We start from the raw sequence: 15,890 nt of genomic DNA on the forward strand, positions 1-15,890 counted from the left end.
AGTGGCCAGATGCACACTTCAGGTTACAGCGTTACACTGCACATCATGCGGAGTAGGATGGAAGAATCGCTATTCTGCAGAGAAATCGAGCTACAGTAGCGGAATTTCGAAAGGAGAGAAGGGGCTGGAATACACGTGAGGCACATCGATCTGCTCGCAACGGTGGAAAGTAGAGTCACACTGCTCATGAGCCACCTGTGTGGACGTAAATGCAGGGTGTATATACGCGGGAGTCAGCTTGGCGGATTCCTTAGTTTTGTGGAGGCTCGAATTGGGGTCCTTATACTAGTCACTGACATCTGAATTACTTCCTTAGGTAATGATAAACGTCCTTTCATATTGGGCCGTTTCTTCTTCCCTCGTGTCTCAGATGTTGCATCGATCTCGCAGTGCCTGGCAGTCTGTCCGGCAGAGCAAAGCAGCTATCGCACCGCAACATTCTAGCGCGCCTTTCCGGGGGAGGCACATACAACGGCCCACTAAGTTCCTTAGCTTGGCGGCGTCAACAGGAGTGAGGGGCTTACCTCATGGGTTGGGTCGGTTGAGTGTTGATAAGTAGACGCGAGTGAGGGTGATGGAAGGAAAAGAAATCCGGCAACGACATGTCTCGATGTCGCAGACCACTGCAGAGTTGGCCGTAGGGCAGGCGCGGGGGAAACAGCAGGCGCGGTCGCGCTTGCTGTCGTGGACAGTAATCCTGCCGCTCCTGCCATTTCTGGTTATATTAGTGCTTTTCGCCCGCTTCTTCTTCGACCCGAACGAACCCAACCGCCGCCCGTTACCAGCAGGCCAGCAGCAAAAACAACATCATGAGGCGTCGCAATCGACAGAGTGGTTTTCGAGCATCGACAGTCTCATTTACGACAATGGGCAACTCCATCCAGAAGGCCATATTCATCGCGAGGCAACCACGCAGACCCTCACATGGCGGATAAGCACTGGGCAGCGGCGCCCGGACGGGGTTCAGAAGGATGTGTTTTTGATAAATGGTTTGTATGAATGGAACCAGTGAACGCACAGGTGTTGACTATGTTCCCAGACCTATTTCCTGGTCCGATCATTGAGGCCCGCTCGGGAGATACCATGAACATTCTGGTACATAACGGCCTGGGAGAGGATGATATAACAATGCATTGGCATGGCCTCGAAATGAGAGGTATATATACCGCCATTATCAGTTGATGACGCTCTCTAACTGTCATACAGATGCAAACTCGATGGATGGCAGTTTAGGGGTTACGCAGTGCGGTATCCAACCTGGCCAGTCATTTTGGTACAACTTCACCATCTCAAACGACCAGAGCGGCACATTCTGGTACCATGCACATTCCAGCGTTCAAAGGGTGGACGGGCTGTATGGAGGCTTGGTCGTGCACAAGCCAGCTATAGCTGTGTCTTTGGATCGGTTTGGAAGAACTAGTGAACGAAGAGATGGCGCTTTAGCGGACAGTATGAAATACAGCTACGATAAGGAGCTTCTTTTACTTATTGGAGACTGGTATCACCGCCCAGCTCAGGATGTCGCTAGCTGGTATTTGTGGTGGGGGTCCATGGGATATGAGGTGACTGAACATCTATATCAATTTGCCGTTCTTTTGACTGATTCAACGGAGTAGCCGGTCCCAGATTCCATGCTGATCAATGGTGCTGGTCGGTTCAACTGTTCAATGTCAATGCCGGGTCGACCGGTAGACTGTATTGGCGACGCTTCAGATAGACCGCCAATCAAGCTGGATGGGCAGAGCTCGTACAGAATACGAATTGTGAACACGGGGTAAGAGCAAAATATATTGTCTTATAGTTCTAGTGAACCACCCACTTAACTATTATCTGATCAGATCTCTCTCCGGAATCACAGTCAGCTTTGCTAAAGAAGCAGTTGATATAATTACCCTGGATGGTGGAATACCAGTAGAGGCACGAATTGGCATGGAGGGCATGTCATCAGCGGGTATCCTATTCCCGGGCCAACGAATGGACCTTGTCTTGCGCCCATCACAACGTCTCGGGGCAAACGACGGCCCTTCATTAATAACTGTTCAATTGGATGAATCGTAAGATTTACCCATGGTCGACAAAACATGCATCGATATTCCATATCTAACTTGATTAGTGACTATAAAATCGGAAACCCATCCTTGCAATCTCGACAGTCTTTCCCTATCCTCAAGTCTCAAAACCATATGACCGGCGTCGTCCCTGGGCTTCTAGCTGACAAAGAACTTGATTCTCAGCATATCGACATCGAAAAGATCCCCTCAGCCAGCTCTGTCCGAGCAATCTTACCACCAAAAGCACAACAAACCCACATGGTATATACAAAGGTGGAGAAACTCTCGCGACTCGCAAATATCCCACATGGCTTCTTCAACCGCACGACATGGAAGGCACAAAGTAGCCCACCGAACCCACTAGCTGGTCTTGCACGACAGCAATGGGACAAGAACCAGCTTGCTATTGTGACAGGGTCTGAGCCTGTATGGATCGATTTCGTCGTCAACAATCTAGACGAGGGAGCTCATCCATTCCATCTCGTTCGTATCCTTCTTCCGAAACGCCTTTATATTAATATCTACTAACCACAACCCAGCACGGCCACAACTTCTACGTCATCGCCGTCCACGAATCCACCCACGGCTGGGGCTCTTATAACCCCTGGGATGAAAAGTCGCGTATAGCAGCAGGATACATATCGACAGCAGATAGCGATTCCTACGATCTCAACCAGGCTGTCCTCCGCGACACCGTACAGATTCCACGCCGTGGATATGCCGTCCTCCGCTTTCGGGCTGATAATCCCGGCGTCTGGCTCTTCCATTGTCACGTAATGTGGCATTTGGCAGGCGGAATGGCCATGGTTGTGGACGCAATGAGCGTGGATGACTCTACTGCACATAACCCGGCGCTATCAACGGCGGAATGCCGTGTTTGAATGCACTGTAACATAAATAACCTATCTTTCACGCTTCACATATATGGGGCATAGTATAAACAATGAACAATACATATGTAGGTATCATCAATTCATGACTATAGTACAAATGCTAGGGTAAGAAAAAGCAAGCCTCTCTGTGTCCGCGAGGAACCGTCCATGTGTATATGTATATCAAACGATACCCTTTTCTCCTACCAGACCGAAAACAAACAAGCAGCGTGTATCAGGATATCAATTGGTTACCGAAAAGTCAACTGAAACATGAAAAGGGACATAGAATGGGTATAACGCCGGATGCTCATGCTATGACGATAGGGATAAGCAGGGTGTGGGGGAGTTAAGGTATTATGCGCTGTGTATGTGGGTTTAGGTATTTATAGCCGTAGCCCATTCAACAACTTCGAGGGCACACATTACGAGAATCAAAGTGGAGGGGAGGATCCTGGATGGTGTTAGTATAACTATGATGTATAGAGGCAACGAGAGGAACTCACCAGACAACGTAGCTTTGGAACAGTAGCTTGGACATGGCTCCCATAAACACGTTGTTGATCTGGCAGATCTGAGCTAGTTGAAGAGCCGACGGTGCGCCTGCGAGTAGAAAGCAGACGATGATGAAGATCGGGTCGTCGAGGATACTGATTGGAGCGTACTTGGCGAGCAAGGCTAGCAAAGGGGCCATGATAAGTGTTGGTAGTAGCATTCGCGCTATGAGGGAGGCGATGATCAGGTTGCGCTCCCCTTTTGCATCGCAGTCATCGTCCTTGGCTTCTTCTGGGAGAGTGTTGCGGGCCAGGTTGGCACCGAGAACAACCAGGATCAGTGGTACGGCGACTTGGCCGTTTTGATCAATGGCGCGGGTGATGGAGTTGCGGACAAAAGTGCCCTCGTCGAAGAAAAGGTGTTGCAGAGACGGGATGGAGGCGACGATGATTGCGGCAAGCATGGCCCACAAGGGTGGGTTCATGAAGTCCCATAGTCCGCGGAAGAAGATCCCGGTCCAGGAGGCCGACTTTGTGAGTCCCGTTTGAAGTGAAGATGGAAGCGACTCGTAGATTTTGTTCCTCCTGTTATCGAGGGACTTTGAAAAACCTGCATACCATTTGCCCATAGATCGCTTATATCGGTAATAGACTCCCTTCACACCAGTCGCTGCCGGCCCGTCACCTCGTCGAACTTCTATATCAGGGAAAGTGAGGATGTTACCAGTGGAATTTTGACGAGGGAGGAATGGCCCATTGGGTGGCGGTCCGATGATGGATAAAGGAGCGTCTGCATCTGAGTTATCGGCATCGCTATCGTCCTCAGCATCACGGTCTTCATCGCTCTGAGGGCCCGAGCGTTTACCACCCAAGCCTGAGAGCTTGGTATAGGACAAGGCACCGTCGTTGACTGGAGTCTGGGAACCAGATTCGAAATAGGTCGAGTGAGATGCCGTCACCGTGAGTCCGTTTTCAATCGACGATCTGGTCCGGACTAAGGGCTCGTCTGGGTCTGTCTGTAGTGGATTGTCCGTATAGTGTTGTTGACCACTTCTGATTGAATGTGCATCGCCCTCCTCGACATATCGTTCCTTCGGAGCCAATAAGACATGATAACCCCAGCTCCATCGAACCAATTGTCCCAATTGTTGGAAGATAAGTAGATATAAAATACCCCGCGCAGCAACTTCATCGTCATTGTCGTTGGGAACACGCTTCCAGTGTAGGCCCTGAAGGGTTTGCGACAGAGACATGACGAGGGATATGGGGAGGGAGTTCGAGTTACCAAACACCTATCATCATCAGCTCAACGGTGATCAATTCCATACATTTTTGAGATTGCTTACCGCCATGGCTGTGACGAAATTAGTCTGTCGTTTTTTTAAGCGAAATAGTCGCGAGACGATGGAGGAACAGAGGTAGGAGATGCCGGTCGTGACAATGAAAATGATGGGAATAATGGCGAGGTCTGTGAGCTTCTCTGCAGTGAGCTGCGAGGCTAGCTTCGTAAAGACTATCCTCGTGTTAGCAGACAAGTTCTTTCCCACCAATTCATCATCACATACCTAGACATGGCGTAAAGAGGGTGACGTTCAAGTTGGCGACGAGCTTCTGGGCGTCGGCATCGAACATGCCCTGTCTTGCAGCGATGTATCCTGGTAAACTGACACAGATCACCTCCAGCACGGCCTCGAAGACCAGCAGGATGAGATGGAAAAAGCTGGGATGGCTGGAGTGGGCGCCAAAGCCAGCGACCAGCTGCGGCGAGTGCCCATCAGGCAACAGGTAACGGGCTTGCAGGCCCTTGAGCGAGTGGAATGCGGTGGGCGAGGTGAAGATGGCCATTTGGCAGGGGGTGTGTTCCCAGGTGGCCGTGGAGGAGAAAGATAGGGAGAGCAGAGGAAGAGGCGAGAGCATCACCACTGTCCAGAGAGATGTCGTGCTGCCTGCTCTTGGCCTGAGGCTGCTATCGCGTCTCGAATATTATTGTTATCTGACGCTGCTGATTGGTGGCACCGCCACTCGAGCCACTTCGGAGTCCGATAGAGCAGGCGGCACGGCCAATCAGCGGTCACACAGAACCGCCCATGCAATGTGATTGGTGGCGATGGGGCATTTGCCAGAGGAGGCTTGGGGCGGCTACAGCCACTGCGCGTGCTCCATTGGCGCACGAGAGTCGTTTCGTCATTGACCGCAGCATTGACATCCAGACATGCATACTCCGTACATATACATACATATACGTATGTATACATACATACGTATACACCGCTGTACCTACATGCATGCATGTATGTGATCGATATAGTGATCTACAGCTGCGTGACGATGCAGACGCCGAGTAGCTTTGAATCAAACAGGTATCGGGAATGTAAACAATAATAAGAATAAAATGTTGACTCGACGTCATGCCTACGCAGCGATCTGCATCCCTTCACTGTGTACAGTCTGATTCAGTGGAAAAAGCACACTGTACTCCTTGGTAGCAAGTTGTGATCCTGCCGGACCGCAACCCGCCAATCAGCTCCCTGCTCGCATCTTCTTATTGTTATTTTGGAGTAACTTTCTACCATGCCGGATCCTCAGGCACACGCATGCACTCAGTGGTTAGTCGATTGTCATTCTCATTCTCATTGCAAGTGTTGTGTTTGCGCTGCCGGTGGCGACTTTCATCCTGCACGACAGCCTAATCAATTGATAATCAGCCACACCGTTGGAATGGCCCATGGAGCCTGCCCAATCATGGCGCGCACACGCGCAGTCATCAACGATCGTGCATGAGCCTTGATTTGGCCTGGCAATCTTGAATCTAGCTCTCAAGGCATCAGCATCGTTACAATGATATAATCAATGCAACGAGGCTGCACGCGACGTAATCCTCCCCGTCGCTGGATGTTATTTCCTCCTCTGTCAGTACACGTATTCAATCTCCATCTTCAACACTCGGTACAGTCTGGTACGGGGCCTGATTGGCAAAGGCTGATTCATAATTCAAATTAGCAGATGATTAATCTGGTGGCTGAGAGTGGGCATTTCCACCATAGTATCCATCCTATCTATGACCCATCACGATCGCACGCCGACTAATAGTGACAACTATTTCGCGCACACGACCACCTTCGCCCAGTCACAGCGCGCAGCTCAGAATAAGGCAAAAAGGTGGCCACCGCACGCCCAACGACGGTACCTTCTCCCGCGCGGGCCCAGCCTATCGCCTCCCCGCCTATAGAGCCCTTTCTCGCCTTCACCCCGACCGACTCTACTCCGAACACTCATCCTCGATACACGACCCCTGCTCGTCGCCAACCCAGCTGGTCGTCTGGATAACGCCCAGTTTTTGGTCGTTCCTTCTTTTCTTGATTGCTATCGCTCCCCTTTTGCTGCGTCTGCGCGCCGCTCCCCGTCGATCTTTACAATCTTATCGGCCTCCAACGAACGTTGATGTGCATCTCTCGCTCTCTTTGCACGCGTTCACGAGCCAGCATCTCCTAGCTACCCGTATCAACCGTCGCTGCCTAGAATCCGTTGTTATCGACTTGTCTTAATCGGCCCAATCTGCCCAAATCAAGCTGGCGACATTAAATCAGCCACAGCCCCGCAACAACTTTTTTGCCAATCTAGACGTTCGACTCGGACCGACGGTTCCCCTTCCAGCTTACTATCCTCGCTTACACAGTACGGCGTGCTCGTCAAACCTGCGCGTCCGCCGCAAATTGGACTCTTCTCCACACGAGTGCGCCGCCCTCTACGGGCGCGGATCGAAGGCCTGACCGTGTCGATTGCCAGCTGCTCGTTGGCCACGCATCGCTGAAACATCACAATGGAGGAAGACCAGAAAACTCCGATTGTCGAGGATGTGCCAGTCTCTCCGAGCTCCGACATCGAGCCGGATGCGCCAAAGTCGCCGTCCTCAACCCAGACGAGATTGTCCGGTGCAACAGTCCCCTCGCTACGGCCGGGGACGGCTGGGAAAATGAGCGAATCCTCGACGCATATCGGTCAATTGAACGCTGCTCGAAGAGGAGGAGCGCTGCCTCCGCGACCGGTAGCTTCCATTGGTGGCCAGTCAGGCGGTTTGAATCAGGACATTATGGCGCGGATGAAGGCATTCTCGCTCTCAAGACAAGGGACGCCTGCCACTCTCGCGCACACAGCGTCAACAGGGGCCATTCCATCGTCAACACAAGCATCGCCGTCGCCAACCATATCAAACTCCCCGCATGGAATCCCCTCTGGCGCGATTACCGGGGGGTTGGCAGCCAGCATCCCTCCTGGTCCACGACCATCCCCGCCGACCTGGTCATCGGCTCCTTCGGTAACATCCCCAAATGTGTTAACCCCAAATACAAAATTGGGCGGACTGGCAGCAAAGCGACTGAAGCCGGGGCTGAAATTATCAGATGCCCAGGGACCACTGGTCAATGGCCATTCTCCTAAGCAAGAACAGGCATCCGCTGCTCAAAAGACCGCTGGCCCAAGTGATTCAGTGTTTAGCAAGTACTCCGAATTTTTAGACACTAAAGCAGGCACGTTGAACTTTAAGAACAAGGCTATCATTCACGGCGGGGGTATTGAATTTTCGTCTGGACAGAGCTTTAGCATATCTTTGGATGAGGTCGATCGCCTAGATGAACTTGGGAAAGGAAATTATGGAACAGTGTACAAGGTACGGCATAGCCGGCCTCATCTTCGTAAACCAGGCCTTGGCCTGTCTGGCATTGTGAGCCGACCAGCAGGGTTGGAAGATATCACCTCTCCGAATTCCAGATCGCAGGATAATCTGACCGGCGTTGTCATGGCTATGAAAGAGATACGCCTAGAGTTGGATGAAAAGAAGTTTGCACAGATTATTATGGAACTTGACATTTTGCATCGATGTGTATCGCCATTTATCATTGATTTCTACGGTGCATTCTTCCAAGAAAGTGCGGTTTACATTTGTGTTGAATACATGGACGGAGGATCTGTTGATCGATTATACAAAGGTGGCATACCCGAGAGTATCCTACGCAAAGTCACCCTGTCCACAGTGATGGGCCTGAAGACGTTGAAGGACGACCACAACATTATCCATCGCGATGTGAAGCCTACCAATATTCTGGCTAACACTCGAGGGCAGGTCAAGATTTGCGACTTTGGAGTGAGCGGCAACCTGGTTGCCAGCATTGCCAAAACGAATATTGGGTGCCAGAGCTACATGGCACCGGAGCGCATTGCTGGCGGAGGTATGCAGCAGTCTGGAGCCGTTGGTGGAGGGACATATAGTGTCCAGAGCGATATCTGGAGCTTAGGACTGTCGATAATTGAATGTGCCAAGGGGCGATACCCGTATCCCCCAGAGACATACAACAATATCTTCAGTCAATTACACGTATGTAGTTCCACGTCATTTAGACATTTTGGATATTAACTAATTTGCGTTTAGGAAATCGTCAATGGCGAACCACCTGTTCTACCTGATGAGTTTTCAGACAACGCCCACGCATTTGTTCGAGCTTGTCTTGACAAGAACCCCAGTAACCGCCCTAGCTACGCTCAACTCCTCCGTCATCCTTGGATTACGCCGCTGATGGCACCGCCAACCACGAATGGAGCTTCAGAAAATGACTCGCTTGATGCATCTGCTGAGACCCCTGCCCAACCATCGCCACACGCAACGGACGATGCAGAAGTCGCTGAATGGGTTACAGAGGCTCTCGAACGTCACCTCAACGGTACATCCGGAATTTCCAAGAAACCGGCATTGCATACTGTCGCATTAGATGCGGTTGGAAGCAGCCCATTGTTAGAAGAGAATAGCCTGTTTTCTGACAATTGACACCTCGCTAACATCCTTTCGTCATTACTCGCCCTCTCTTCCTTGTCCTCCCGCTCAAGCTACTGATATACATTGGCTAGCATTTACATTGCATCTTGGTTGTATTGCGTCGTCTAGCGGACGATGCTGTCGCGACAATATCCTCTGTTGCTGTGATTTCTTTTTCTTCGCTAGGAGGGTCACGGTTGTACTGTACATAGTAGTTGCATGAATAGAGACACGCAGTGGCCGCAATACATTTGATTCATCACTAAAGACTCGCCCTCTCTTCTTGATGCAATTGGCATGGAGAATGGCGTTTGTTAGAGCGGGGTAGCTCAGAGAGAGCTCACGTAATGCATCGCCAGTAGATGACAAACTAGGGACAATGCTTACAGCAATGCGTGCTCAAAAATGTAAGAGAGGCGGATTTAACTTGGGAGCTATTATCAAGCAGAGCCGATTTCTGGGGACGATTAATAAACAGGCTGCATCTAGACGCAGGCTGGGTGGATGGTAGAGAGATCGGCTCCCCACCCGCTGCCAATCGCTTTTCTCGATGCAAGAATGTTGACTATTATCGTTTCACAGCATGCAAGCCCCTCCCCCCGCCTGTCGTTGCTAGCTGTCGTCACTAGCCTGTCGTGTTATCTCACATCATTCTCCCTACCATTAACTAACTATTTCTCTACTCTCCTCACGTGTGGCCTACATATACCCTGTGGCCCGCATCGGCATGCTCGCGCGTCCTCTCACCACCACCGCCCTTCCCATTCGAGCTTCCAGACACTGGCTGAATAACGCCTCAAGAGCATCATCCACTCACTGCACACCTCTGCCGGTTCCCATCCCCCCACGAAAAGCGTTCACCGTCGCAGCCGTCCACGCCGAGACGGGAGCAATTCTGGATCCGACCAGATCCCCTCACCCATCCGCAGTGCTCCCCCGTCTCGCCTCTCTCTCCAGCCAGTTTCGCTCTTCCCCCCCTCGCTCTCTGGCACCGCTCGCTCGCAATACTCGACTATGGCGCCAGTCGACACCAAAACCTACGATTACATTGTCATTGGGGGCGGCAGTGGTGGCAGCGGCAGTGCGCGACGGGCGGCTGGCTGGTATGGCGCGAAGACGCTGATTGTCGAGAGCGGCCGCTCGGGTGGGACATGCGTGAATGTTGGGTAAGAAATCCAGAATAAATCTATACTTTATTGAATGGGTTGGCTGACTGGTTCCAGCTGCGTGCCGAAGAAGATGACCTGGAACTTTGCGTCCATCAACGAGAACATACACGCCGGCCGGCACTACGGATACGACATCCCTGAGAACATTGGGGTTGATTACGGCCATTTCAAACGGGTACGCGATGCCACTATCAAGCGCCTAAACGGCGCCTACGAGAATAACTGGGCCAGGGAGGGCATCGACCTCGTGCACGGCCATGCTCGCTTCGTCGAGCCCAAGGTCATTGAGATCACTGCCGCAGACGGCTCGGGAAAGACGCGGTACACAGCCAAGCACATCCTGCTCGCCGTCGGCGGGCGGCCGATTGTGCCCCAGGTGAAGGGCGCCGAGCACGGGATTACGAGCGATGGGTTCTTCGAGATTGAGGAGTTGCCGAAGAAATGGGCGGTGGTGGGCGCCGGGTATATCGCGGTTGAGCTGGCGGGCATGTTGGCGGCGGTCGGCGTCGAAACGCACATGTTCATCCGCGGCGAGACGTTTCTGCGTAAATTCGACCCTATGATTCAGGAGACCATGACGGAGCGGTATGAAGCCGTGGGCGTGAAGATCCACAAGCTGCACAAGGGATTCAGCGAGGTGCAGCTGCTGAAGGATGGAAAGGGGTCGAACAAGCTGTTGAAGTTGATTGGCGTGGATGGCGAAGAGCACGAGGTGAATGAGCTGCTGTGGGCGGTCGGTCGCGCGCCGGAGGTTGAGGACTTGGACCTGAATGTCCCGGGCATCAAGCAGACACACAGTGGACATGTCATCGTGGACCAGTTCCAGAACACCAACGTTGATGGCATCTATGCGCTGGGTGATGTGACGGGCCAGGCGGAACTGACGCCAGGTAAGCACTCTACGTTCTACATCTCTACATCTCTACATCTCTATGTAAGCCTTTGTACATAACTAACGACATACAGTCGCTATCGCAGCTGGTCGGCAGCTCGGAAGCCGCCTCTTTGGCCCGCCCGAACTCAAATCATCCAAACTGTCGTATGAGAACATCCCGACAGTGGTGTTCTCGCACCCCGAAGTCGGCACCGTCGGGCTGACTGAGCCGCAGGCCCGTCAGCAGTTTGGCGATGACAATATCAAGGTGTACAAGACGCGCTTCACGGCGATGTTCTACGACGTTTTCCCGGCGGAGGAGAAGAAGCAGAATCCGACGCAGATGAAGATCATTTGCGCAGGCCCGGAGGAGAAGGTGGTTGGATTGCACATCCTCGGCCTGGGCGTCGGCGAGATGCTGCAAGGGTTTGGCGTCGCGATCAAGATGGGCGCGACCAAGCAGGATTTCGACAGCTGCGTCGCGATTCACCCGACGAGCGCTGAGGAATTGGTATGTCTAGGTTCTGTTTAGGCTTGCCTGTGCTAACGAGTGTGCTACAGGTGACGATGCGGTAAATAGTATCAACCGAACCGATGTCATTGATCTGTTTTGGATGCTTGGAATAATCGAGTTGTTGCATTGATTTGGGCGGTCATGTTTACCAATTTACCAATATCAGCGGGATATAGCTCCTACTTAGTCGGCAGCAAACACAAAAAAAGCGAATGAAGAATAAACTTCGCTAATCATGATTATTGGAGAAATAGTAAGAATAGAATATACTGTAGGTACTCGGCTCGGCCAAGCAAGCGGCCGACGGGGCGCAGATAGTCTCAGCAGCGAGTCATTTGGTCACCTTCGGCATTCTACGGTGCCAGCCGAGTCGACCAACCAACCAGATAAGCAGTTCCACAGACAAGGACTGTGCTACCGTACTGCGTACACAGCTGTCGAATAGCATACACTTCTCCAGGTTTTAGCCTCCAAGCTTAACCTCTTGACAGCGAGCGTATGGATACATGACATGATACTTGTGCAGCCCGGCTGGGTCAACCGGCTTGTTGACGCTGATTCGGCGATATCCCCGCACGCGCGCGGCCATTTCATCGCTCTATCAGGCTCATATCTCCGTATATCCTGCATATCAGTGGATCCGCTTGATAAGGTCAGGTCATAGCATGGCCAAGTATGGGGAAACCTCGCGCCGGGCCCGAGATGTGTTGGTTGGTTACGGAGTACACGCCTGTATTTAACTGCCATCTTCCCGCGGGAAATTGCCAGAAGTTTGTCACAGCTTCGGTGATCGCATAGCTGAGTGCTGGTATCGACAATGGCTGCGCAAGTAACACATCCCACTCCCAGCATGGACATCGACAAGCACGAGAAGCTGGGGCTCGACGACAATGTCGGGGTCAGCGTCGAATTCGGTTCTGACTTGACCAATGCCCATCTTGACCCTGCCAAGGAGAAGAAGCTGCTGGCCAAGCTGGACTTCGCCTTTGTGCCGGTGATTATGTTTGCGTATCTCTCATGCTTTTTGGACCGGAGCAACATTGGTAAGTATATAATCAAAATATACACCTCTTGTATATAAGCAAAATATTGATGGGTTTAGGAAATGTCAAAATCGCAGGCATGCCCCAGGATATTGGCGCCTCGACAACACAGTTCTCAACCGCCGTGTCGATCTTCTACGCCACCTATGTTTCCTTCGAGGCACCGCTGGCCATGTCGATGAAGAAAGTGACTCCACGCAACATGCTCACCGTGTTGTGCGTTATCTGGTCGCTGACCACTATTTTCACCGGTTTCATCGTCAACGTTGGCGGGCTATATGCCACCCGGCTGATTCTCGGTGCATGCGAGGCCGGGCTGTTCCCCTGCCTGAATCTGTATCTTACCATGGTCTACCGACGTGAAGAGCAGGCAAAAAGGGTGTCGTATCTGATGAACTGTGCGGCTCTTTCTGGCGCTGTTGGCGGTTTGTTGGCGTATGGGCTGTTGCAAATGGACGGCGTGGCAGGGAAGGCTGGATGGAGGTAACGAACCTTGACCCGAGTTTTGATTTCTTATACTGATCATATCAAGATGGGTGTATATTATCGAAGGCTGTTTCAGCGCTCTCATCGCCGTCTGGATCTGGTTCGGCCTGCCGAATAACCCAGAGACCGCATATTTCCTCTCCGAGGAGGAGCAATGGATGATGCAAGTGCGCAACGAGCAGCGCCGCCAATACATGGGAGCGGAGAAGTTCACCTGGGACGAATTCTGGATTGAGATCCGCGATCCCAAGCTATACTTCAGGTTAGTACTCTCCAGAAAAACCAAAAAAAAGGATGTATATCTGACTCGTTTAGCGGCGCCATTCAATTCTGCCAGGATATCCTCCTCTACGGCTTCAGCACATTCCTCCCCTCAATTCTCAGTAGCATGGGCTACGATACCCTCCACAGCAACGCACTTACTGTGCCAGTGTACATTTTCTCTGCGATCGTGTTCACCATTGTCGCGTTCTACGCCGACCGCCTGTCGCGGTTCGCCGTATTCCTGTTCGCCGCGAACATCTTCTCGATTGTCGGGTACATCCTGCTCATCAGCGTCGATAACAACGCGGTTAAGTATTTCGCAACCTATCTCTGTGCAGTCGCGACGTATCTGGGGCCTGGTTTGAATCTGGCCTGGCTGAATGTGAACGTCGCCCCGCATCATCGCCGTGCCGTCGCCGTCGGGCTGCAGCAGTCGATTGGGAATACAGCAGGGATTGTGGCCGGACAGATATACCGTACCAAGCCATATGTTCTCGGCAACTCGTTCTCGCTAGGCGCGATTTGTATCTCGCAGATGCTGATTGTTGGGCATATGTTTTATTTGAGAAGGGAGATGTCGGTCAAACGTGCAATTGAGGCCGGAGAAAGGGAGGATAGCCGGAGAGTGAAGACGGGAGATGGGGAGGTGGATTTTAAGTATTTGTACTAGATGCCACACCATTAGGAAGTTTCGATATGACTGTTGATTCTGTGGATTGGAAGATACGGATCAAAATGAAGAGTATTGTCAGGGTAAGATCGTGTATTATATCTGTAGAAGCTTAGGTCAATTGCTCTAGGCTTAAAATGAGATACGCTATCAATAGTATACCGCAAAGTCACACATCCCGAGATAAATCAAAAGTAAGAAGAAAAAGAGAAAAAAAGAAAAAAGAATAAACTATATGTTGCCAAAGAAAATTGAATGAATTCAATGACCCAATCGCCGTTGATGTTCCGCCAAATTGTCTTTCCGGTTGTATTTCCTTCCACAACCAGCAGTATGGCACTCATACAAACCTGGAGAGACATGCAATGACTCGACGTGTCTCATGAGTGCTCTTTTGTGTTTGAACTTGCCCTCGTAGGCGCAGCCTTTCCATTCGCATTGGAATGATATTGTTTTTGTGGTGTGACTGTAAGCAGACGTTAGCATTGATACGGGTAATGAGGGTCAGACGGAACTTACTTTGTTATTGCTGAAGGATGATGTTTTTCAATAGGGTTGTCCATGAAGGTGTTACTTTCAATATTTGGCTTGGCATGACCCAGCAGGAGGCGCGGTATGTCGTCTTGGTCATGGCCCATTTCCGGTATGATGGTTGAATGAGGTTGAGGATCATTCTTGTTGATTGTAGTACCTTGGAAAAGGGAATTGTCGAATATGTCATGGGCCATATCGTATGTTCCTGTGGGAATGGTTGGATATACCGAACTTTGAAGCAGTCCATCAATACCGGGGAATTCAATTTGTGATGAGCTTGGATGCCACAGCGGGTCATGTTCAAGAAAATCGACATATGAAGACAAAGGTTCTGAAAGTGAAGGATAGGCGAGGCCGTATTGATTAGTATTAAAATTTATGTGCGACCCAGATGTTTGTGTTTGGCTGTCGTCATCTGGGGAAAGCTTAGACCTTTTCGGGGTATGGGTATAAGACGGAGGGGCCATCTGGGGTTGTGGTTATATGAATACTTGGCTTAGAACGGTACAAATTGAGGATTGTAAGACTGGAAATTGTCTCCTATTTAATGGACATCAAGGACGTTGTCCGCCATTTAACAAAGGTGGGATTAGGGGGGTTTATACTACTTAATCGGACAGTGACAGGGATTAGACGACGATAAAAATATTGTTGAAGTAGCAAAGAGCGAATAATAATAATAATGGTGAGCGTGCATATTTTCATTTTACAAGCTAGCTTATTGGAATTGGGCAAAGGCAATCGTAATCCCGATTTTCTTTCATCACCCTGGCAGCCTATTCGCCGGTGGATGACTGTCGCAGAGCTACGGACCCGCTAATATAGGGTGCGCTGGACCTGCAGACATCTGCGCCCCAGGTCCCTGCACCGAAATTCTCGATGGACAGGGGGATTTTGTCAATTACGGGTGTGCAAGGCCGTGCCAGCAGCAGTACTGTCGACCGAAAACTACTGCACCAAAAAAGGGGCCCCTCATTGGAGAGGGTAATTAACTTGGTACTTATTGGCTGACAAGTACTCTCTGGCCCACTGGGACTAGGACCAAATACCTATGACGCGGCTTAAATCAAATCACAAGAAAACAGAAAGAGACACACAAAGAGTCGGGCTAGC

The 15,890-nt window shown here is 51.1% G+C and overlaps 6 protein-coding genes across 6 annotated transcripts; 4 read left to right on the forward strand and 2 right to left on the reverse strand.

The window, feature by feature from the left end:
• Positions 1-610: 610 nt before the first annotated feature.
• On the forward strand, positions 611-2,932 carry BGW36DRAFT_396675 (multicopper oxidase-domain-containing protein; the record flags this gene model as incomplete). The annotated part of the gene is made up of 7 exons (XM_046218201.1): positions 611-989; positions 1,040-1,156; positions 1,207-1,562; positions 1,617-1,774; positions 1,839-2,054; positions 2,114-2,534; positions 2,591-2,932. 7 exons carry the CDS (start codon positions 611-613, stop codon positions 2,930-2,932), a joined length of 1,989 nt encoding a protein of 662 aa, XP_046073538.1.
• Positions 2,933-3,301: 369 nt separating this feature from the next.
• On the reverse strand, positions 3,302-5,262 carry BGW36DRAFT_426756 (auxin efflux transporter family protein; the record flags this gene model as incomplete). Its single annotated transcript, XM_046220310.1, has 4 exons — positions 3,302-3,377; positions 3,430-4,709; positions 4,764-4,930; positions 4,983-5,262. 4 exons carry the CDS (start codon positions 5,260-5,262, stop codon positions 3,302-3,304), a joined length of 1,803 nt encoding a protein of 600 aa, XP_046073539.1.
• A 1,975-nt stretch (positions 5,263-7,237) lies between these two features.
• On the forward strand, positions 7,238-9,235 carry BGW36DRAFT_426757 (putative MAP kinase; the record flags this gene model as incomplete). Its single annotated transcript, XM_046220311.1, has 2 exons — positions 7,238-8,788; positions 8,843-9,235. The coding sequence occupies 2 exons, from the start codon at positions 7,238-7,240 to the stop codon at positions 9,233-9,235; spliced, it is 1,944 nt and encodes a 647-aa protein (XP_046073540.1).
• A 1,002-nt stretch (positions 9,236-10,237) lies between these two features.
• BGW36DRAFT_293587 (putative glutathione oxidoreductase Glr1) lies at positions 10,238-11,798 on the forward strand (the record flags this gene model as incomplete). Its single annotated transcript, XM_046211012.1, has 3 exons — positions 10,238-10,389; positions 10,447-11,282; positions 11,359-11,798. 3 exons carry the CDS (start codon positions 10,238-10,240, stop codon positions 11,796-11,798), a joined length of 1,428 nt encoding a protein of 475 aa, XP_046073541.1.
• An 832-nt stretch (positions 11,799-12,630) lies between these two features.
• BGW36DRAFT_294081 (putative MFS transporter) lies at positions 12,631-14,243 on the forward strand (the record flags this gene model as incomplete). Its single annotated transcript, XM_046211057.1, has 4 exons — positions 12,631-12,823; positions 12,883-13,306; positions 13,356-13,571; positions 13,625-14,243. The coding sequence occupies 4 exons, from the start codon at positions 12,631-12,633 to the stop codon at positions 14,241-14,243; spliced, it is 1,452 nt and encodes a 483-aa protein (XP_046073542.1).
• A 161-nt stretch (positions 14,244-14,404) lies between these two features.
• On the reverse strand, positions 14,405-15,319 carry BGW36DRAFT_377256 (uncharacterized protein). Its single transcript, XM_046215974.1, has 2 exons — positions 14,763-15,319; positions 14,405-14,709 (listed from the first exon to the last, which is right to left on the reverse strand). The coding sequence occupies exons 1-2, from the start codon at positions 15,242-15,244 to the stop codon at positions 14,505-14,507; spliced, it is 687 nt and encodes a 228-aa protein (XP_046073543.1). The 5' UTR covers positions 15,245-15,319; the 3' UTR covers positions 14,405-14,504.
• Between the last annotated feature and the right edge of the window lie 571 nt (positions 15,320-15,890).

The sequence above is a fragment of the Talaromyces proteolyticus genome, assembly GCF_021365285.1.
Source record: "Talaromyces proteolyticus strain PMI_201 chromosome Unknown BGW36scaffold_5, whole genome shotgun sequence".
Lineage (NCBI taxonomy): Eukaryota > Fungi > Ascomycota > Eurotiomycetes > Eurotiales > Trichocomaceae > Talaromyces > Talaromyces proteolyticus.